Source organism: Trachypithecus francoisi, unplaced genomic scaffold (assembly GCF_009764315.1).
Source record: "Trachypithecus francoisi isolate TF-2019V2 unplaced genomic scaffold, Tfra_2.0 Lachesis_group4, whole genome shotgun sequence".
NCBI classification, from domain to species: domain Eukaryota; kingdom Metazoa; phylum Chordata; class Mammalia; order Primates; family Cercopithecidae; genus Trachypithecus; species Trachypithecus francoisi.
The window spans coordinates 136,472,905-136,496,873 of NW_022681469.1; the positions used below are offsets into that span (position 1 = coordinate 136,472,905).

General features: G+C 42.2%; 1 protein-coding gene across 1 annotated transcript in view; it reads right to left on the reverse strand.

Annotated features, from left to right (window-relative positions):
• GLI3 (GLI family zinc finger 3) overlaps positions 1-23,969 on the reverse strand; it is a 279,810-nt gene that overhangs the window by 170,183 nt on the left and 85,658 nt on the right. The window contains exon 3 of the mRNA XM_033193853.1: positions 17,174-17,416. Within this exon, the coding sequence (XP_033049744.1) occupies positions 17,174-17,416 (243 nt within the window). The remainder of the gene's footprint in view (positions 1-17,173; positions 17,417-23,969) is intronic.

Sequence of the window (23,969 nt, forward strand, 5' to 3'; positions counted from 1 at the left end):
ATGCAAAGACTCAGAAATTCTGCCTCCACTGTTGTTGGGAAGGTACTTGATGTATTCCAATAAAATACAGGAATAAATTAGGAATGGCAAAGTTGAAGTCATAAGACCTAGGAAACAGTGGTTCCGATCCAGAAGATCACAAAGGGATGTCTGGAGATTCCTGGCTCAGATTTCTCAGGAGCATGAAGTGGCCAGGAAAGAAGGTGGCTTTCCCTTAAGTGCAAAAGATATGGTTGGGAGGTTGGGGAGTGAGGGAATGTAAGACTATTGTAAAGACAAATAATAGGGAAAAAACTAAATCAACTACCAAAAAGGAATATGATAGGTAGGAAAGCAATTAAAGAGTAAGTGTAGATAAAGCACTTGTTCTTAATGCTAGACGCATCGCTGTTGGATGATTTAAGAATTTAGAACACTGGGCTAACAGAGAAGGTTAGGTATGATCTTAACATTCTGCTGGTTCAACACAGAGAATTTCCACAACCTTAATGCTGTAGACACTTTCTAGATCTTCAACTTTAAAAACTAATCTATGGCCAAAAACATAGCAGATGTGGTTATGATAGTAAGACCCCACAAACATATTAACAACTTTGACACTATAATAGAAAAGCTGGGCTCCAGAAGATGGGATGTGGATGGCAGAGGGGACCTAACTTCCTACTTGTTTTGCTATGAAAAGCTGATGAGGAAACGAAAGAAAAGCTTACACTCTTCAAAGTTATACAAGTACCCAATAGACAAGTAACAATATAATATCAATATTGAAAGAAGAGGGCACAGTATTAAAAATTAAAGATTAACTTTCTTATTGCAAAGTCAATATATTGCATAAGAAATATCTAGAGTTGATATGTCAGGATATAAAAATATAAGCACGTTCTGGAGTTGTAATGATTGTTTACCAAAAGAACTAAAACAAAAACAGTGACAAGTGCCCCTGGGATTAGGGTTGAAGAAGGAAGGATGGACCACTGTGGCTTTTCCATTCCATGGTCTTCAGGGCTTCATGATTTATTAAAATGAGCATGTGTTAACCTGTACATGATCATTGTCATAAAATACGGTAAAAATTGTTAAATTATAAAGAGAGTTTCAAGGTTTCTTTCCTGCTGAATTTTTCCTAGAAAAACAACAAACTAATATTGCAATAATCAAATAGTCATGGCATATAGAAAGAAAAGTTTGGCTTTTTCAAATGCATTTCAAGGAGAGAACTTTGCTTCTACCTGGCTCGGCATTCCAATTTTGGAATATTACTCTGAGGAAGAATTCTAGTAACATCTCTTTATAACTTCTGAGTGAATTACAGGCTTACAGTCTCATAAGTTTCATTCAATTCTGGGATCCTCAGAAAATGAGCCCCAATTGTTCAACCAAATCTGACACCACTGATCAGAAATGAGCCAACATGAGCAGGTTGATTTTGTACAGCATTTAGCAGAGCATCATCTTACGAAACATTAAACCAAGACTGGAAAAAAGACCCTACAAGCCATTTAAACATAAAATGAGCTCTAAAAAAACACGATCTTCACCTACCACCCTATCAATAATCATTTGCTACAAATCTTTGCACATCATCATATTCCATTGTTACTAACACCATAATCCTCTGCACCAAAATCCTCTCCTACAATTTCAGAACACCAAAAGACCTTTCATGTGAATTCCTAAAAGGAATGCTTTTTTAGAAATTAACTTTGAAGAATGGAATTTGTTTAATAAAAGTAAACCTTACACAAAAACATTCTCTCATACCATCAGCTTGCTTAACTGAAAAGAAAACAAACTTAAGACTCCTTAGAACAACTCTGTTTCTACTTTGGCTCTTGGCAAAACTCGGTTGGCATTCAAATGAAGCAAGGAACTCTGAAATAAATCGGTACTTTACCTTGGTCTCAGATATCATTAGCTAAATGAGGACAAGTCAATGATAGAGCACACTCAAGCACTGGTGTTGCCGATGCCTCCAAGTTCATTTACTTCCAAAACCCAGACAGTGCAGCCTGCGGAGCTTCTCAGCCAGTCAGAATCCAGGCCTCACTCCTAATTGCACTGAGTTCCCTCCACACACTGGGATCAGGAAATTCACAGGACAGAAGGGCTGACACTACATCGTCACCCCACTGGATCCTGACTCTTCTCAGGAGAGGGGCCAATCACAGCTCTCCTATCAAGCTCTGTATAACAGAGTTTCTAATTAGAATCTTAATACTCTGAATAGAAAGCAGCGGAAAAAAAAAAAGAAAAAACTATGCCTTAGAGTCTTGCTCACCTGGTGGCTCATTATGAGAGAGACACTTCAGAAAATCTGAAGATTAATAGCAGGAGTGTGGCATCAAAGGAACAAGGCTGCACCGTTACCAAAAGGAAAAAAAAAATTAAGAACATCCTAGCTGGGCGCAGTGGCTCCTGACTATAATCCCAGCACTTTGGGAGGCCCAGGCGGGCAGATCACCTGAGGTCAGGAGTTCGAGACCAGCCTGAACAATGCAGTGAAATGCTGTATCTACCATAAATACAAAAATTAGCCGGGCGTGGTGGGGTGTGCCTGTAATCTCATCTACTTGGGAGGCTGACGCAGAAGAACTGGTTGAACTTGGGAGGTGGAGGTTGATTGTGCCACTGCACTCCAGCCTGGGCAACAGAGAGAGACTCAGTCTCAAAAAAAAAAAAATCCTATTGGCATACATTTCCAAAAAGAAACTCTAAGGTGGGTCTCAAAACTCTTTCGTCAGGGCACTGGGGTAGGTAATCCCAGAGATAACATCTCTAGTAGGCTATTTCACACACAGTCCAGCAGTCTGACGGCTGTGCTCCCAGACGTAAGAACACATGGTCACCAATATGAAATATTAACTTCAAACAACTGTGCATGAGAAGGACTCATGTATGAGAAACATCTAGTGCTAATGACCAAAAACTGAACAATTCATGTCCTAGAATCAGTTCCTTTTGAGAAGACATAGACCATGAAGAAGACATAAACCATGAGAAGACATAGAGGAAAGGAAAAGGGCATTTTCCATAGCCGCTATGGTAAACAAAACATGCCAAATGCAACTTTTAACTACCCTAGATCAGAGGACAAGTCCACAAAAACCCAGAAAATTTATTACTTATGAGCTTATTAGATTTTGGAGACGGGAACTATGTGCTAAATTAGGCATGCTATGGGCTCTCAGGTTTGATAAATCAGGTATGAGGCAGAATGAAACCAACACTGACAAAGACTAGCCGTGCACCACCCTCAGAATATGACAGCGTGTGCCAACATCACTGAAGGGCCCTGAAAGGTCATTAGACAATAAACTATGTGCTTGGCTGAAATATTAGCAAGGGTCAGGATGAGCTCACGTGAAATTTTCCCCGCCAGAAAACTCTGAAATTCAGAGGAGCATTTCAGATTGCAGTTCACAACTCCTCATAAATTAATGAAAGTCAGGCATTAAACTTAATAACAGCTGGAACGGATCAAGCAGAAAAAAAACGCAGCATCGGCATATGTGTTATGTGAATTTCAGAGTCCATAAATTTGATATTTGGAGGAAGAAGGGAAATGTTAATTAGCAGAATTTCATACTGGATTTAAATTTGCCATGGAGTCAAAGGTCTATTGTAAAAACCCCCTTGGAATCTGAGATCACCGTCACCAGATCTAGATCCTGCCTTTCATCTTGCTATTTTACACTTGTTGATATGCAACTTAATTGTTTCATGTGCTGTGTCTTATTTTCTCTCCCCAAATTACAAAATCTAGAGCGCTAAGGTCATACCTTTTATTCTACTGTGTGTGGACCTCAATTAATGTTTGGGAACCAATTTTTTAAAAATCTAAAAATTCATCCCTCTGTCTTCTCTAAAAGTCTTGTAACAATTTTTCATGATCTTTAGACTACTCTAGCTAGCCATATCTCAGAGGATTATAGTCACTCTTAAAAGTCTCAGTGTTGGCCGGGCGCGGTGGCTCAAGCCTGTAAACCCAGCACTTTGGGAGGCCGAGACGGGCGGATCACGAGGTCAGGAGATCGAGACCATCCTGGCTAACACGGTGAAACCCCGTCTCTACTAAAAAAATACAAAAAATTAGCGGGCGAGATGGCGGGCGCCTGTAGTCCCAGCTACTCGGGAGGCTGAGGCGAGAGAATGGCGTAAACCGGGAGGCGGAGCTTGCAGTGAGCTGAGATCCGGCCACTGCACTCCAGCCTGGGCGACAGAGCGAGACTCCGTCTCAAAAAAAAAAAAAAAAAAAAAGTCTCAGTGTTGCCTTTTCTTATTTTCCTGATGTAGCAAGAGAGCACGGTCACAATATGTATCTTTATTACACAGAACAGATATATTTCAGGTCAAATCAAGTCTCCTGAAACATTACTTTATACAGATCCAGGCAGATATCTCATATTTGTCTTTAAAGCAAGTATCAGTCCTACTTGCAGGTCTCAGAGACAGGAAGGGATCCCAGTGGTCTTCTCCTTGCTGTTTTCACAGATTTTCTATTCAGAGCTCTCTGTGTCAGTAGCGGCCTTCCTTAGCATGTATTTCTTTAAGTTACTGGTTGAGAATTTCCATGTCTGTCTTTAGCCTGCACGGGCCCTGCTATCTATACTCAGTCCTTTTCATCTTTTCTCATAAATCATTCCTCCAACCTCTTCATCATGCTTAAGATTCTTTTAGTTTATCTGACACACCAAAGTCAGGAGACATGAACTGTCCATATTAGTGGGACTGTTGGATACCAAGATGCCTTTGTGCATAAAAAGGTGTTTTCTCTCTCTCGCTCACTTTTTTTTCTCTCTCTCCCCCTGCCACATGAAAACATTAAGTATATTTATAAACAAAGGGGACACTCTTCCCACCACCTCCTTCCCTGGGTGGGGCAGGGTGGTTTGCTGCCCTTTGCAGAGCCACATATAGAGACAATTAAGGATCTTACAGTGGACTCTGTATGGCTGGTAGAGCTGGTCCCCAAAAATGCCTAAGTAGGGCCAGATATTCTTTTGTATTATCTGTTGACATGTGAAAGCTCCGGTTATTATACAAGCTGTTCTTGAGAACTGAGATTTCACGTAATGAATTGAGATCTTTGATCCAAAGAGACAGCCCATGTTCCAAAAGCCACTGCACCATCAAAAGAAGCAGATGTGGGGGCAAGTGGGACATGGTAAGGAGGACAATGTTTTACAAGACAGCTAGAAAAGGAATGCATGTAGGGCCTCCCTTTCTCGGTCCCAAAACCGAGGTCTGGAGTCCAGACTCAAACCAGCACCATGAGCAGGCTGTATAATCTCCATAATTATAATTCAAGTGCTGAATGAGTTTGTGTGAAAACTAAAGGAGATCATGTAATGAGGTCCTCAGCCCAGTGCTTGGCACATGGGAAATATCTCACATATGGCCTGTGGTGGTGATTACTACTGTGTCCCAACTCTCACATCCTCCAGAACATGGGGGCACAGAGAGGACCACAGGTTTCCCCATTTAAACTTCTAGGTAAGGTAATGTTAAGCTCTTTGCAAGATATCAGTTAACAAAACAAGAAGAAATGTCTCATTCTCCCCTACAACACAACACCTGGAGCACAGGGAGGGCAGAGGTAGCAAGGACCAGTTCCTGCCTCTCTGACACTGGATGCATCAGAACAAAGCCTGGAAACTGAAGTGGCAGTCGGCTTGCCTTCCCTGATTCTACACACTTGTACTCCAAGCCCTTGCCCATCAAAACTGGCAATGCCATCACCTGGGTTCCAGGACATCGTTTCCAAGCACTCCCCAACTGGGCTGATCCCAAACCACTGCCAACCTAGCCAGGCTCTTGCACAGGTCTGGACTATCATTTTGAAATCTCATCCATTATGGGACATGGGTGAAGAATCTGAGCTCTGGAGCCAACAAACCAGGTTCAAACCTTAGTTCAGTCACTTCCGAACCATGTAAAAATAGACAACTTACTTAGGTTTGCTGGGCCTCAGTTTCCTCATATGTCAAAGGGGAAAGTCATTACAACTGCTCATAAGGTTGTTTTGTGGGGAATTAGTGACTTCAAGAGCAAAGTCTATGGCATAACACTGTGGTGCAGACAGAGAGCTCAGTTTCTGCCGGCTATCATTTCAGTAGGGATCATTTCCCACCGGGGTCACTGCAACAGCAGCCTGCTAAGTCACCTCCCTGATTCCACATTCCGCACCTTCACAAGAGTCACTGCACACCAGCCAGAGTGACAGTACTAAAACAAAAATCAAACCACAACACTTCTTCCACTGGCTTTTTGTTGGCCCACCAGGTCCCTTAATCTCATCTCCCCCAACTGTCCCACCCCCTGGCCAATGACCATGCTGGCATGCTCTCTGCTCCTGGTACTTTTTCACAGCAAACCTTTCAGCAGAATGCTCTCTCAGATCTCCCAGGGCAGCTTCTTTTTTTAATTCAGTTATTCTGGCTGCAAAGACACCTCCTGAGCAAGGCTTTCCCTGCCCCACCCACCTGACCTAAGGAACAACATCCCTACCCAAGGCTCTCTCTAGCACATCACCTGGTTTATTATCCTCAGAGCACCAGCAGCTATAGGTTGAGTATCCCTAATCCAAAAATCTGAAATGCTCCAAAAATCCAAAAACGCTGAGAGCCAAGATGATGCCACAAGTGAAAAATTCCACACTTGACCGACCTCATGTGATGGGTCATAGTCAAAATGCAGCTAAAACTGTTTCATGCATAGAAGTGTTTTAAAATACTGCATAAAATCGCCTTAAGACTGTGTGGAAAAGGTATATATAAAACATAAATGAATTGTGTGTGTAGACCTGGGTTCCATCTCCAAGACATCTCATTCTATATATGCACATAGTCAGAATCTGAAATCTAAAACACTTCTGGTCCTAAGCATTTCAGATAAGGGGTTCTCAACCTGTATGTTCTTGTTAAGGCTCTGCCTACGTGTTTGTTGTGTGTCTCTTCTGGCTGGTATGCCGGCTTTGAGAACAAGAACCTGATTTGTTTTGGCAAACGCTGACCCCTCAGGACTTGGAATAGTGTCTGACTCGCAGCAGGCTCTCAAAAAAATGCACAAAGATTTTTAATGAAAATAAATCATGCATTATGTACTCAATGGAGTGAGACTCGAGGCAGGTCACGTCAGCAGTGTTATCAGAAGGGCTGAGTCCCCTAGAGGCACTCAGGTGTCTCCAATTGTTCACTATCTCCCATATCATCGATCCGTGGCAATGTGATAAACACATACTACATTTAAAACATCATTCATGGTAAAAGATAGAGGCTACATAAAAATGCATCTCACAGACCTATATATAAGAGGCAAACTGCACATTTGATCAAAAGGTCAACCCACTTGGTCAGGTTCACTGAGCCAAGCTGGGATCACAGACACCAAGTTGGAGTGGATCACAGATCCTCTGGCAGGAAGCGAGGTCACAGGAAAGCTACCATTGTGTGTTAGTTTCCCTTCGCCCCTGGGGGAGGAGGGAATAAATTTCTTACAAAGAGGAGACACAGGGATAGGGGAAGGGAAAGGAAAAGTGAAATTTTGCCCCATTTGAGAACAGGCTTATTCCACGAAAGCAAACCAAAAGAAGAGCTGGCGTTTGCTTCTCCGCATCCCCCACCTGCACTTCTCTGCTCCTCTCTAAATTACCTAGGAAACAGGCACCTCCTTTTACTCCACTCACAAGATAGGAGCACAATCAGGTTGCAGATCTGGGTACCCCCAGTGGACGAAGTAAACACCCCGCTTCCTAGAGTGGGCTCCCTCTGATCCTCACAATGTCCACTGATTAGGCCCCGGCTCCCTAGGGAGCAGGCACAAGTCTCCTCCAGGGTCCCACCCTCCCCCCGAGACTCTTGCAGTCCTGGCTGGATTGCAGGCTCATTCCACTAATGCCAGTCTTTGTTCTCATGCTCCCCTGGTGGTGTTAGCTACTGAATTTCCCAGCTGAATTTCACTTGGTTATTTCCGGGCCCTATCTACAACCTCACCGTGGCCCCCTGCACAATTTCTCTAGCTTGACTGATGTGAGGGCATTTGGGAGTCTTCTAATAAAATAAAACTCAACGCTTTTTTTTTTCATTTTGAACACTGTAAGTGGAAATTAAAACATGCCTTGATACAGAACACTATTAATTCTTTAGGAATGAAGCCACAGTTATTTCCTATGTTTTTTATTTGCAGTTTGTGATCAAGATATTGTGGTGGCTAGGGTTACCTATTACAGAACAGCTCAGCAGTTGAGAACAAGTAAAAATAAATTTTGTTGTCTTGTAGAAAAAAATATGACGTGCTGGCTGGGCGAGGTGGCTCACGCCTATAATCCCAGCACTTTGGGAGGCCAAGGCAGGCAGATCACTTGAGGTCAGGAGTTCAAGACCAGCCTGGACAACATGGTGAAACTCCCTCTCTACTAAAAATACAAAATTAGCCGGGCATGGTGGTGCATGCCTGTAATTCCAGCTACTCAGGAGGCTGAGGCAAGAGAATCGCTTGAACCCGGGAAGCAGAGGTTGCAGTGAGCCGAGATCGCACCATTGCACTCCAGCCTGGGCAACAAGAGTGAAACTCTGTCTCAAAAATATATATATATGACATCTGCTACACAAAGGGATGCAGCAGCACATCTCTGAAGACCAGTGAGACAGCAGCCCAGCCAGAGATGCCTGGGAAGGGAGCCCTGTCACGGAGTCGCATGCTGTCAAACGGAAAGCAGGCGTGAATTCAACTCTGCGATGGAGAAATTCTGGGTAAGTGATGGGGAACCCAAAGATCTGTTTAAATATACAAAGGGCCATGGAACAAGTCTTAGTAATCACCCCAGACTCTTGCAGGAGAGAAACAAACAGCTCCTCGCAGAAGCCTGCTGGCCTGTACCTCTTGAGCCCTGTCTTCGCCACTCCCCTCGTGAAATTCACCCTCCAACCACACAAAGATTTTTCTCAAGTCCTTGCAGGTGTCAGGTCTTCCTTTGGCCTCCAGGCCTTGACAAATGCTCCTTTTTGCCTAGATTACTCTTTCCTCACCTCTTTCAGATGTCACCTCCTCCAGGAGGCCTTCTGGACTGCCAAGGCTGGATAAGTCCTTCACCTGCTCCCAAAGGACTCTTCACTCTCTCCTCTGACAGCTCCCTTGTATTGACTTTTTGATGGCCTAAAGCTTCACAGAAGCAGGCACTTGCTCATTTTGGTCAACACTGTTTAGCACTTATGCAACACTCAATAAGCAGATGCACAATTAACACATGACTGACAGAATGAACACAAAAATAAACAGTTAAAGGAATCAAATGGAATCTTGCTTTATTTTATTCTAAGAAGAAGAAACTCATTGAAAACTGAGGTTAATGAAAAGTCTGGCCCCCCTAAAAAGAAATGAAGACATTAGAAGGATGAGAACATTCATTTTAGGAGAGACCCAAATTCCATAGCTTAAAGAACTGAGGAAGTTGGATCCTTTTCAAAGAGTACAACAAGAATCCAAGCTATATCAGAAGACAGGGAAAAGAGAGCAATAAAATGCCAGATCGGTTACTCTAAATTAACCCAAACTGTGAACAGCACACAGAGGAAAATCAAGCCCTTTCCCTAAGAACTATGAAGATACTGCACAAATTTATAGGTATAAGATCAAGAAAGCTAAGGCAGGATGGGAGATTGCAGCTTCAAGAGACATCAAAGGTAACATTCTTTAATTATACAAGAAAAAGGAGGAGGGCCGAGGATAATGTTGCCTCTATTAAGAAAGCGGGAGGGAAAGCTGTTAGCAGATGGCTGTGAAATGGCAAGAGTTGCTATTTCTCATGCTTTTACTCTAGAAGGGAAGGAAGGAAGGAAAAAGAGAGGGAAAAGACGGAGGGAAAGAAACCATAGGCAACAACTAAAAAAGTGCCATTTGGGTGGGTGCCAAATTAGAAAAGATAAATAATTACATGGAATCTTTAAGCAACTGGATTCATGATCCTGAACTGAGTTGCAGATGGGACCTCCCATTAACATGGATCAGACGCATGCTTGGATGCTAAATTGGGAAGATGTTACCAAAATATGAATTGCCTAGAGGCTGTTGAAGACAAATACATCACTGAAATTTGGAAAAAGGCAAACAAATATCATGCTCACCTTAACTACAGGGAAAATACCTACTTGTTCGATGTCAGATGGGTGTCATGGAAGAGAGGCAGCTCTCCTGTGTTAATCTCACAGTATCTAAGATTAGGGTCCCCATCCAAGTCTATGAACTGCCAGCTTATTCCAAAGAATCAAAGTCCCTCCCTTATGCCGGCGCAGTGGCTCACGCCTGTAATCCCAGCACTTTGGAAGGCTGAGGCGGGCGGATCACCTGAGGTCAGGAGTTCAAGACCAGCCTGGCCAACATGGCGAAACCCCATCTCTACTAAAAATACAAAAATTAGCCAGGCGAGGTGGTGCATGTCTGTAATCCCAGCTACTCGGGAGGTGGAGGCAGGAGAACAGGTTGAACCTGGGAGGCGGAGGTTGTGGTGAGCCAAGATCGCGCCACTGCACTCCAGCCTGGGTGTTAGAGTGAGACTCTGTCTCAAAAATAAAAAATTAAAAAATGCAGATTTTACACATGTACAAATGTACCAGAAATACTTTGTACATTGCCTGCTCTCAGGAAGGATGAGGTGGCTAAGTTAGGATTAGAGGTTGTATACAATAACTAAATTGTAAAAGGGAAGCAGAAACGACAACGTCTCCTCACGTGGTCAAGAAGTCACTCTGATGGGAAGGCTGTGAGCATGGGTCACCTGGAATTCCACCTCCATGGTGACTGCGATAAGCATCCGAGCAGCTCCCAACTTCTCTGCCCTATGGTGGCACATAGGAGTCCCCAAGTCCTACCCTAGGAGTTTTGGTGTCCACAGAAGATAAGTACTGCCTTGGACTAATCACATTATTCCAGAGGAGGTCAGGCTGCCGGGTAGGGGCAACACAAGGAAGTAGCCGTGATGTGTTTAAAGGTGAGAATGACACGACTGCTACTCAAGTGTCCAGGGTAGGAAAATATCCATGTAAGATGGCTCTTAGAGACTTTCCAAGGACGTGGGTTGTTAGATAGGCCTTGAAACATAAGCAGGATGGCCGGGCGCGGTGGCTCAAGCCTGTAATCCCAGCACTTTGGGAGGCCGAGACGGGCGGATCACGAGGTCAGGAGATCGAGATCATCCTGGCTAACACCGTGAAACCCCGTCTCTACTAAAAAAAAAATACAAAAAATTAGCCGGGCGAGATGGCGGGCGCCTGTAGTTCCAGCTACTCGGGAGGCTGAGGCGAGAGAATGGCGTAAACCCGGGAGGCGGAGCTTGCAGTGAGCTGAGATCCGGCCACTGCACTCCAGCCTGGGCGACAGAGCGAGACTCCGTCTCAACAAAAAAAAAAAGAAACATAAGCAGGATTTGAAGGCAAAGAGAAAGCAAGTAACTGGTCCAGGGGAACAACTATACAAGCAGGGCAACAAGGGCAGGGCTAGCACCAGAGCAGCGGCCAATGGAAGCTGAGTTGGCTGTAGAAGAGAACAGTGCCAGGCGGCAGGGGAAGAGAGGACTGGACCAGTACACCAAGGGGCTAAGTGATTTTCTCTAGAAAATGTGGTCTCTCTTGGTCTTTTCTTTCTCTTCCTGGCCTGGGTGGTCTTCAAGCTTCTCCCTGTCTCCTTTAATAAATTTATCCTGAAAACTGATGAATAAAATTGTTATCAAATTTTTCCAAATGCTACAGGACTTTTCTCACTGTTGTTCCCAGTTTCATTCGCTATCTCCCAAGACTGAGATACACAGACTCACGGTCGCATCAGGCACAAGAGTAGTCAAGATTCCCTGGCAACAGTTCAAATCTGGAATACTAAGAATTATTCCTAAATCTCTATTGCTTTGCTCGAAGTTGTCTTGCAATGCAGCTCTTTAAAAGTCTATGGAAGTCGCTCACTGTTTCTAGTCTTAAAATATTATCTCTGGATTACTAAAAGAAGGCCAGGTCGTTCTATTGAATTTCTAAGAGAAAGACAAGAATAAGCAGGGAGCTATTCTTAAGCTCACAAATAACAGTTTTGCAAAGGTCCATGGACTTGTTTGGATCTCCGCACTCCAGCTCTCACTGCAATTCAAGACTAACAGCCAAGGAAGCATGAGACCTAGCAAAGCCTCCAGGGTGTGATCCAACATCAGTCTTTCTGGTTAAACAATCTAATTTTCAAAGGGGGGAAAAACACAAAGCATTTCTGATTGGCTCATCAACTGTTCTCCAAAGAAGTAAAAGACAGTCTGGATGAGAAGAGAACTAAGAGCTCAGGGAACTGTCACTGCCTTTACAGTTTGGTCAAGACAAAACTGTTCATTTGTGCCTTGTAGGCATTTCTGTCTCTCACAGTCTCGAGATGACACTTGGATAGTAAGAGAGAGAAGTATGAGCAGGTGTACCTATTAAATATGTAAAATATACACCCTCTCTTCCATTCACTCAGAAGATGTATTTCTAAAGGGATGTGGAAAGTCACCTAATATAAAGACAGACAGGTAGAAAAAAAATCTATGCAGTTTTTTAGCACACAAGAATGCAAGTGGGCTTAGCACAACAGCCTTCCACAGAAAATAAATGCAAGCCAATTAAAAATTCAGGGTTTTTTTCTTTAAGCTAATTCCTCAGGTTTTGCTAATTAGCAACCAATAGTTCTGTCATCTGAGCTGGGGAACATAGGAAGAATACCAGTGGTATGTTTTCAATCAAAGCATTTGCATGGAAGAATGAATCATATTTTCCATGAAGAATTACTGCTTAGGAGCAGTCGGGGGCAGAAGAAAAGCAGCCTTCCACAACTATAAAACTGTAAAGGAGACCTGAAATTTTTTAAAAAGGAGGCATCTTTCTGCCCCCTTTACCAAAACCAGCAGAGACCCTATAATATGACATGACTAGTGAATCCGAGGAACTTTGCACAAAGATCCCTGCAGGAATAGTTTCAAGACTTCACAGTAAGACAGAAGACAATGCAACACACGTTTTCTGTAAGAGGGAAGTGAATAAAAGTTAAGTGTCGGCTAGGGTACAGGAATGCTTTAACTATTATGTCACCTGCCTTTGAAAGTTTATAGAAGATAAATGCATGGCAGTCAACAAAAGCAAGGAGAGATGGTGGTTTGAAATACCTGGCTCCACACAGAGCATGGGCAGAAGAAAATTGCTGAGGAATCTTTGGGCAGAGGATGGGGCTTCTTACCCTGACTCTGATACAAGAAGATCAGGTCCTCCAATCTAACCCCTCCCATGCTCCCCCAAACTATAAAGCGCTAGTGATCCTGTAACTGAGAGCCTGTCAGCACCATGCCATGCCTGAGCCATGCATCTAAAACGTCTACTTTCGCGCCTTGATATACAGCCCATCCACTGTGATGCTTCATGAGCGAAAACCCCTAATCCCCTGGGAGGACTTTATTCTAAACATATGCTGTGAATGTCTGAAGTGCCCGCTGTCCCTGAGCTTTCTTTTTTCTTTTTTTTTCTTAAGCCACAAAACCTAAAATACTTTGATTTTTGCCTAACTACAATTTCTAAAGATGCAATATTGCATTCCCAAATATAATAAAATCTTGTGCAATAAAAATTTTACAGATGTCCTTCTGAAGGGGGACAAAAAAAAAACAAAAACGGTTTTCCCTTTTCCGGTCTTACAGGAAGCCTGCCCACACTTTAGAAATACAAAGTTCATATATATAGAAGCACAAATTAGGCATCTTGGAAAGTCTACAATTTCCAACCACAGAGAAATGAAGGAATTGCTGTGAGTGTTCACATGGCCAGCCCACTGGATTACAGGAGTCTTTTCTTTTGATCGGCTCAGCAGAGCTAGCAAACAACTCAAGGGTAAGGGGAATGGCCTAAAAAGATGTCTCTGAACTTGAGCTACTGAAGGTCTGCAGTGCGCCTGTGTTGTTGACAGGGCCCAGGACCGAGACAAGCTATACCCACAAGATAAACAAATGTGACCAAAACTGTATGTCTCATTTTAAAAAGAAGGCATTTCTTCATACACTAAAAAATTCATGGAAAATTTATCACCTTCAGTTCACATCAATCATTAGCTTTGCCTGGATAATTAAATCCATGTGAGCAGACAGATTTTATTATAAAGTGTCTTAAAAAATACCTGTGATACTGGTAGGAGAGTAAGTAATTCAACAGAGTTCTAAAGAAAAAGTAAAGTCATATCCCATATGATGCTGAGGCTTAGCTTAGGATATCTTTAAATTATTCAATATGAATAAATAATACCGTATCTTTTATGTTCCTGCATGTATTAAAGTTTGCATGTGTTACATAAAACACTTTCTGCTAAGAATTTAAAAGTTAACACTTTTCAAACTCGTTTAAAATCTTTACAATTTCTTCACTTACTTAACAGAAAAAAATTATAGTCTATCTACTGAGGTTGACTGAGAAAAGATTATGTTCAGAAGGCCACGGTGCACAGCTCTAACCACACCACAGTTACAGGTTTGCAGTTTGCTCAGTTCCTAATCTGTGTTATAGTAGGAACTGGTCTCAGGCAAGCAGGTGACCAGGTCTGGTGAAACAAACAAACAAACAAACAAACAGTCCACACTGAATCAAATACGAGTGCAACCCTCACAAACATGACTTAGAGAGTCAACTTATCACATATTGATGAGGAGGAGGAGGATGAGGATGTAGAAGAGAAGGAAAAAAGGAGGAGAAGGAATAAGAGAAAGCAGAGAAGAACTACCTTAATACTTTTGAGGCACTTACCATGTGCCAGAGATTTTAGTTAATACTTTATTTGCATTGTCTCAACTTCCACAAGAACACCATGGAGCAGGCAGTCATATTATCACCTCATCCCACAGCAAGGAAAGGATTCCTCGAGGGATCAGCACACTTGTCAAGGTCACACAGCTAGCAAGTGACAAAGCTGGACCTTGAACCCAAATTCCCGGAGCACTGAGCCAATCTGTGCACTCTTTAGGACTTCCCGTCCATATTATCTATATAATAATGTAATTTATGACCAATTTAGGGAGTACATTGGGATGGTAGGTCAAAATTGCATTTGCCATTTGGTTACAGACAGCTTACACAGTTTATAAGTTATCACATAATTTTAACACTGATTTGAACAATACAGTGGGAAAATCTAATGAATACCCCACTATGAATGCTGTAACCTCAAAAGAGAGTGATGATCGATCAATTCGGATCCCCCTAAGAGCTCTCCCGTGCCCACCGTTAGTTAATAGGAAATTGGAGGTCCAGGAGATGGGTCCCACTTGCACCGCTGAGGGAGGATGAGGGTCCCAGGTGTAGAGAGCTCCCAGCCCCTCAAAGGACAGGAAGACTCAATGGGGGAAACCGTTAAAACAAACAAACCAAGAACAAGCTGCAAGTTGAATGGCACAGAGAGTAAGTTAACGGTTATCTGCTCACTACTGTCAGTCAAAGAAGAAGTACTCATCAGCTGTCCTGACTAATTAAATACCTCACTAATTAGTGGGCATCTTGAAAAGACAACAAAACATAAATATGAGATGGGAAAAGTTTGTGTTCACACATAAGAACAAAAACAATGCAGGGAGCTTTGGCTAAGGGTCTAGCCTGAATTTTTCTTAAAAAGTAAGTCTACTACCTGGGTCTATAAATATAGGTAGAAAGCATGTAGGAGTCCCTCAGATTTTCTGCGTGGATGATGTTTAAAAGAGACTCACAAACAAAAATATAATGCAGAAAACTTAGGAGTGTGCCCAGAGAAAAAGCCTACCAAGACTATTTTAAACCTTCATTCCTGAAAGGAAAGATGAATAAAATAAAACTAAGCAAATCCTGAATGAAGGAAGGAACCAGCCCAATAGCCTTCCCCCTTATTTCTGTAGTTACAGAAATAAGACTGATAACCACTTTTGAAACAGAGAAGTTGTCGTCTTTTTCAAAAGCTTAGAAGAATCCAGAAAACTCTCCTCCGTGCTTCTGACCACTTTTTAAAAAATGCACTCTCCACTTAAAAATAAAATAATGTAGCTTCCATCTTTTCCAACAATATAATCTGCTTGTGGGGGGTGGGGAGTAGTGGTTGCTGAGACTTAAGGTTATGCGAGGCCCTTTGATCTGAGGAGTGAGCATTTCCCTTTGCTGCAAGCCAACTAATGAAGGGATGAAATTAGCTTTTATCCTGGGCACTTTCTTGAGCAAAAAAACATGCACTAATCAGCTGTCCTCACTAATCAGTCATCTGGCTAATGACCTTTTGCCTTAAAACACTAAAATTTCTGAATGATGTGGAAAAGGGGAAACACAAACCAGTCCCCCTCACTGGAGCTCAATGGATCATCTGGAATTGGAGCCGGGAAGGTTAAATGGCGAGTCTGAATCCTGGCAAGGTGATAAATCTGTAATCAAGAGCTGCAAGCTTTGGCACCTCAATATGAACTTCATTACTCCACAACCAAATTGTATTTTTTTAACTAGAAACAGGCCAGAAATAAACTCAACCCTTATACATTTTTCTTTATATTCTGCCTTTGGAGAAAACCATCCCACACTTGAGTTCAGAGTCCTAGTTAATTTCTTAAACGTGATTAGTGCTGAGAAAGGAGTTTCTGATGTGTCTGGCATGCTAGTTAGAGAGGAAAATACAGCATAACGAAAAATCTTCCGTATTAAGGAATTTAGCACAGATTTGTTAAATGAGGTTTGTTTTCACAAACCATCAAAAATGGGAATAGCCAAAATCATTAAATTAAAAAATCATTAAAAATGGGAATTGCGGTTTGGAGGACTTCTCTTAATGTAGCCTGCTTTCATAACTTCATAACAACAATTTTTTTTTCTCCTGCAGCATCTGTTTAGATGGAGTAACTTTACCTCTGCTTCTCAACAAAAGTCTCATGTGGATTAGTCACCAATGGACCACTTTCCTGCAGACCGCCCCACTGAAGACTGACGTTGCTTAGAGATGTAAGAAAACATCTCTCTCTAAAAAGAATGGGTAGGAAGTAGTGAAAGTAAGAGGGAAAGTGGAAAGAAAATTACACCTTTTAATAAATTATACAAGCCAAAACTTCATAAAGCGCGCACACACACACACACACACACACACAGCCCTCCCCATAGCTCCTGAACAAGTGCTGACTGGCATGGGCACTTACGGTAGTGGGGCTCCATGTAACCATTCCTGGGGTCCATGGCAAACACCGTCCCACGGTATGGCACAGAGGGCTCCGCCAGGTGTGGCAGGGACCCATGGATCTCTTTCTTGATCAATGAGGCCCTCTCGTCACTCGATGTTGAAGGTTCCTCACTGACTTTGCTGAGCCCCTGGACATTCTGTGGCTGCATAGTGATTGCGTTTCTTCTCTCTCTGTGATAAGTCTGTCCAGGACTTTCATCCTCTAAAGAAAGAAGAAAAATGAAAGAGTCTGTAAACTACTTTAAGGAGCAATTAAAAAACCATGATCAGTGAAGTCTCATTCTCGATATCCCTCTCCCGGAAAAAAAGTCTCTTTCTCATTCACGGCAACTTTGAAAGCCACAGGGCTGGGATGGGATCTTTGCAAGACAAAATTGTTTATGAATGAGGGTACAACGTACACAAATACACAGGGAAGGATGAAGGGGAGCAGGAAATGAGCCTATTAAACGGAGATGTAGGGGTCGGCAAATTGGCATCACCAGCTTCTAGCTGGATCTGCGTGTGAGGTTTCTGCTCATGGGCTGTCCAACATCTTGCAGGTCCTACATGGAACTGAAACCTTTGCCAATCTAAGACTGTGCATGTCTAGCTTCCCTTTGCCTGCCTGGGGATGCGGGGCCTCCAGGGTGACACAAAGTCCTTCCAGCTACCCACTGAGGCTCTGGTTGCTCCAGCGAGTGTAGGGCCTTTGCTCCTAAAGAATGACCTATTAGGAAGTTATCCAAAACTTTATGTAGTTTTGTTGTTTTAAGTCAGATTTGCAGCCCAGCAAGAGATTTGACAGAGCCAAAAATGGAACAGAAAACTCATTGGTGACAAGGGATAAAGGTGCCAATCATGAAAACCTACAGAGCCTCTAGTGAGATACTTCCTGCTTCTGTCCACACAACAAAGCTGAGACCTAACTGGAAAACAGAATGAGACTGAAAGTCCAGATGTGAGATGGCTCTGAGGGTGAGGAAGGAAGGTATGGGGGATGTTGATATGTGTCCATGTTCTGGTGGGTCCATACATTTCTTCAAAGATGTAAGAAACAGCTTGAAGAAATTCCATATACAGTTGGTATTCCAGTTTCCTAATACTTCAGTTCCTTTTGATCAGTAAGAACTTTCCATCTCTCCACTATGATTCTCTGCAAATGTGATTGGATGACCTTGCTATAATAGCGGATCAAAGAACCCATGCATAAAATTAAATCACACAGACTATGTGAACCCACAACAAGTGGACCAATTCATCTCTTTGAATCATATGTAAACTCTAAACTACATGATCCCAAACAAGTTCCACATTTAATCAACACACTGTGCTCTGGCAGACAAGTGCTGATGGAAAGAAAGCTGCTGTCCAGGTACCGCTTAGACATCTAATGTAAAAACTGTTTCCTATTCCTATCTAAAAAAAAAAACGAAACAAACAAACAAACAAACAAAAAACTGTATTTGGGTATAAATAAAACCATTGTTGTGCATTTTAGATAAACAGATCTTGAACACATCTTATTCCCATATACAAATTTATCTTCAAAATAACCCATAAAGCAGATATGATTAACTAAGGGCTCCCTCAATAAACAGAAGAATAATGCTTTAGCAGTTTCATAACCCTGCTCAAATTCAGAAGAAAGTAGAACTGTAAACACAGACTTGCATAAAAATACAAACTGAAAATAACACATACTATTTATGTTGACTCAGGACTTGAACTACCTAAAGCCAATAGCAAGTTTAGTCTTTCTGCCTGTGTGTAGGACTTGAAAACTAAGCAATATATTCCTTACCTTAGCAAATGACTTACAAAACAGAATAGACAATGAGGTATGTTTTGGTCTTTACAGAGAATTTGCTGACTACTAAAGGTAACCGTGAAATATTATTTTAATATTGTTTTGTGCAGATCCTCATCCCAAACCTTATAATTAAGGGGTAAATTATACATTTAATCGATCAAGTAAAAACAAAAACAAAAACAAAAAAGTCCTGTAATCCCACATGTCCACATTGATCTCTATGAAAGCAATTCACACCATGCTCCTGGTAATTTTAAAACAAACTACAAAAGATAAAATACATTTTTATTTTCCCTTCTAACTAATACTTTTAGGCAGTAGGCCACCCTTGTACTTCACTAGCAGAAAACCCACAGTTTATATAAGAATGCTGCAGTTCTGTAAAAGCAAAAGGGTGTCAAAACACTACAACTTATGTCCGTTTTATAAATATTCCTATAACCTACAAATGGCCCAAGTCATATTTTCCACTAATTTGTGCTCTGTATAAAGCCTTTATTTCAAACTTAAATCTGAAATGAACTTCCAGCACTGAGGTGCAAATTCTGTAGAAAGGGACCTTCATTTGGAGGCCAGAAAACCCTTCCTCAGGGGGGCTGTGACACGTAATTAGCATTCTCTGGGAAAGATGAATAACCAAGCTCGGCTAACCTGTTCCAGGTTTAAAACAGGATTTCCTTGACTTAATCGTCCTAGAAGAAATTAACTTTTCTTCTCTTAAAACGGCATCCCTATAATAAACTCTGTCTTACAAACTACGTGTTTATGATGAGTATCTGAATCCAACCTCACAAATAACTGAATAATGAATGGGTTATGGCCTGGCCAGAGAGTCCTCCCACCATTCCCCCAACCTCTTGAGAGAATAAGCTCAGAGAGGGTAATGGGGCGGCTGAGTGGGGAGGGTGAGTGGAAATGAGGCTACCTTTTAGCTCAATGATTTTCTTAATGAGAGTTCACCCAACAAAAGTAAATATTAAAGTTATAACAAGAAGTTAGTGAAGTGCACATTTTTAATACAGAAAAAATTAAATTAAAATTACTATTCCCTTAGTAAAGTTAAATGCAGGCAGAATTTTTTTTTTTTTTAATGTGAAAACTTCCATCAGGAAACTTACTTTTACAATAGTCAGTGCTACCCTAATTTTACCCAACCACACATCTCAGCCCCAAAAGGAAAACTCCAGCAGACAAATACTTCATGAAGTTTACCTCCTGTACCAAGTTGCTTGTGACGGGCATTCATATGAAAACCTGACAGTACACACACTCCACAATACAAACAGTTACGAGGCTTGAAAGAACTCTGTATATAGGGAAAGGGACACTTTCCAAGCAATATTCCTGCCTGCTCTTATAAATTTAGCAACCACTTCAGCAAGCCAAAAGACGAAAGCTGTCTAATCTTGTTCAGTGGAGCCGAGTTGTTCAATAAAGTTTGAGAGTCAGTGCAGACAGGCTACGCCAGGCCAAATTATTGACAGAACACACTGTCCACCATGGCAACAGGCAGAAGTCTGCTGCAAAAATGTAAGCAAACAGCCCACTGCTCCAAGAGCATCTGCCAATGGACTTTAACAGCCAAACACAAGGCAACTGTTCCCGCTTCTCTATGTTTAACAGCTGCAGGCTCGGGGGTCAAACGGAAACATGCAATTCACTAAAATCTTTCAGGAAAAAATGACTTTAAATACTGTCATCATAGTCCCACTTTGTACCTCCTCCTTTTCGCATATCCATCCTCAAGTGGAAGTTAACAAATCCCTGCCCCCAGAGAGCTGCCCAAAGCAGCACATTTTAGAAACTGTCCCAGAATTTCCAAACTCATCCAAAAGCAACTGACATCAAGATACTCTTAGTGCTAGAAACTCAGAAAAAAAAAAAAAAGTGGGGTCCTTGCAAACAATGCTTAGGATGATTGCAATAAAGGACTGGAGAAAGTAATCACGTTGCTGCATGAAGCAGGACTCGAACATGCACTTGTGTGCGCTTGCAGACAAACACCTATCCGATTTCTCATGGTAACCGAAGAAACAGGTTTGGGTTTTTTTGTTTTGTTTTGTTTTGTTTTTTTCTGCCCATGACTTGAGAGAAAAGTTTCAGGCGATTCCTTCAAGATAAAAACAAAACTCTGCCAGGCATCACTAACTAAGGACACCTCCTGTCACCTAACAAAATTTGCTGATTAGGAGCTCACAGTATACCTGTTCACCCCCTTTTCCCCCTTAGGATTGATTTTTCCCTTAAAACTCATTTTAATACCACTACTCCTCTCTTGTCCCAAGACCTAGAAGACGGGGAGTATAAGAGAACAGACAATACTTACAACACAGTCCCCAGGCTCTGGCTAGCTACTTTGTGCCAACTTCTCTTGGTGAGCTCTCTCTAGCTGCGCAGACCCTCTAAGAACATTCTCGGTGTCTCTCTGCCTCCCTCTCCCTCTCCCTCTCCCAGGCAGTGCTGCTCCCATTAGAGGAATTAAAAGTGGTTGGAGCCATGCTAAATTTAACAAGCTCATTAGTATTCTTTCTGAGTGCTTCCGAGTGAACTCTCCCTATTCAAGCCTCTCTCTCCAGCAGAAGGGTCAGGCGGCTAATCATTAAATCAAACTAATGTCACCCTATCACAATCAGCCCGAGAGAAGGAGGGTTTATTATTTCAGTTTATGCTAAATAAACGGTTTTACAAATGGTCCCCAAGCAAGGTCAACAGCAGCTTCAATTACAAGACAAACTTAACAAGAGTTGCTATAAACCAAGTACTCTGTATTGACTTAAGAACAGGCTCCGCTCCACATATTGCCACTAGCAGGATTGTACAGGAATGCATATTGTAAAATAAAGGAAGGGGTGAGCTTTTTTCTTTGCCAGAATTTGCGAGTGCACAGCGACTCCTCATTCACCTCTCTCCAACCAGCTAGCCGCTCAGCTCAATTCACCCCACACAAAGGCTGGAGCCTAGACCTCAATGGACCGAGTGAAACATGTTCAAAACTAGGCTCTCTATTGTGACTGAATTTCTTAACATCTTTTCAAAAAGCGGAGAATGCCTTGAGGCTAAAGGAAGAAACAGGCTAATGGTGAATTGGGAATTCTGAGCAAATTTCAGAGCCCTTTCCTCCTAGCTTTTGAGGTTGAAAGCAAGCTCTTTCCTTTCAAGTTTCAAAGTCCTTTTTCCTCCCGCAGTGTCACAGAAGGATTTGAAAAGAAGGTAATTGTGCTCGCAGTCTCCCTGATCAGAGCTTACGTCCTATTTCTGGTATTTCGGAATACTTCTTGCAATAATAGTGCATATAGCTCAATCCCTTAACCGGCCTGCACTCTGCAATTGCTCATTAAATGAACAATTGCGGGTATAAAATGCCTTTTATGTTCAAGGTCTGGATATAAGATAAGCATTCTAGGACTCTAAATTTGGTTTACTAAGGAAACTCTCCATCATTAAATTACAAAACTGAAGTCAGAATATCAGGCTTTCCCAGAAAAGTGGCACTCAGGTTGCAGCGAGCCAAAATGAAGGGCGGATGGGGCGGGCAGGGAGGAGGCAACAAAATGTTAAGGGGGAAAAAAAAAAAAAGATTGGAGGATACTCAGATTTCTAGCCGAATGAGATTCTAACAAGAAAATACTATTTCCATATTTAAGGTCTGAGTTTGTGAAACCTCGTTACTTCTATATTGAATGATATGATAAAGTCATGTTCAAATGAATTAAAATACAGGACTAAGGCTCCATATATATGTTGTTGACTAATCTGGACCCCTCACAAGCAAACATCTTCCCCATCCTTAAGAAAAGAAATAACCCTTCCCATCATTATTTACATCGTCTCATATGATCCTCACAGCAACCCAGTGATGGCGGTAGGACAAGGTATGAGGCCCAGTTTCCAGACCAGAAACTGGTCGTCATGTCCCAGGTGAGCAAGTGATGCAAAGAAAATTCCCAGTGTGCTTTACTGAATCCACACATCCCTGTCCCTTGTTAACACGACAAGAGCTGTATTCCTGAGTAGACTTTTGGAATGATACCTGGATATGTGCCCCAACATCCACCACCACCAGTAAAAAGAAAAAAGAAAAAAAAAAGAAAGTAATGACATTGCTATGCACAGACAATTTCAAAACTGAGACACTCTCCCATTAAGTTTTTGATAACATAAATCCACTCCTGGAAAACATCGAGAGAAACCCAAATGACAAATCTATGGGGAGACACCGGACCCGCACGGAGGACCCGCACAGGTGCAATCCTCCCACTTCCACGCGCAAAGACACACGCAGGCCCAATCAGCGCTGCACACCCTCTCCACCACACTCCCGGACTCAGCCAGGGGCTTTGTGTGTTCCAGGCGTTTTTAATGTGTCTCCAGAAGCCTGGGGCCCCGCCCTCATGTCCTGAACAAGACACAGAGCATCGTCCCTCCTTTCCTCTAGGGAAATTGCTTCGCTGTGTTTGCAAGGAGCATTATTTTATTCATTTTCCTATTATTCATTTGTTGCATCTTATCAGCTTTTATTTCTTTAGTTATTTACATGTTGATGCTCTTTGAATAAAAACCAATGGAATCCAAGCCCTCACCTCCCTGTTTCAGAATTCTCCCCAAGACTGACCAAAGAGAGATCAGAAATGAAAAACAGAAGAGGCTACGTATATTCCAAAGCACTGTAGAATTATGCTAGGAAGGGAGAATAAAGTTCCTGTAGTTTTTAAAAGCAGAATATTTCCTCTTTCCATCTAGCCTGCAGTTCTGCCAAGCCACGGGCTGCTTCCTAGAATATCTAGAGCTTGGCTTCCAAAGGGCGTGAGCAAATAATGCCTACTCTAAGAACATTTCCAGTACCCTCGGGGTCAGACTTTGCCCTTGTGCTGCTGCACATACATCTCCCATTGACAATGACGGATGACAGAGGGGAGGGGCCCAGATGGATCAGGAGAAAGCACTCAGCTTTGTTTGCAACCTT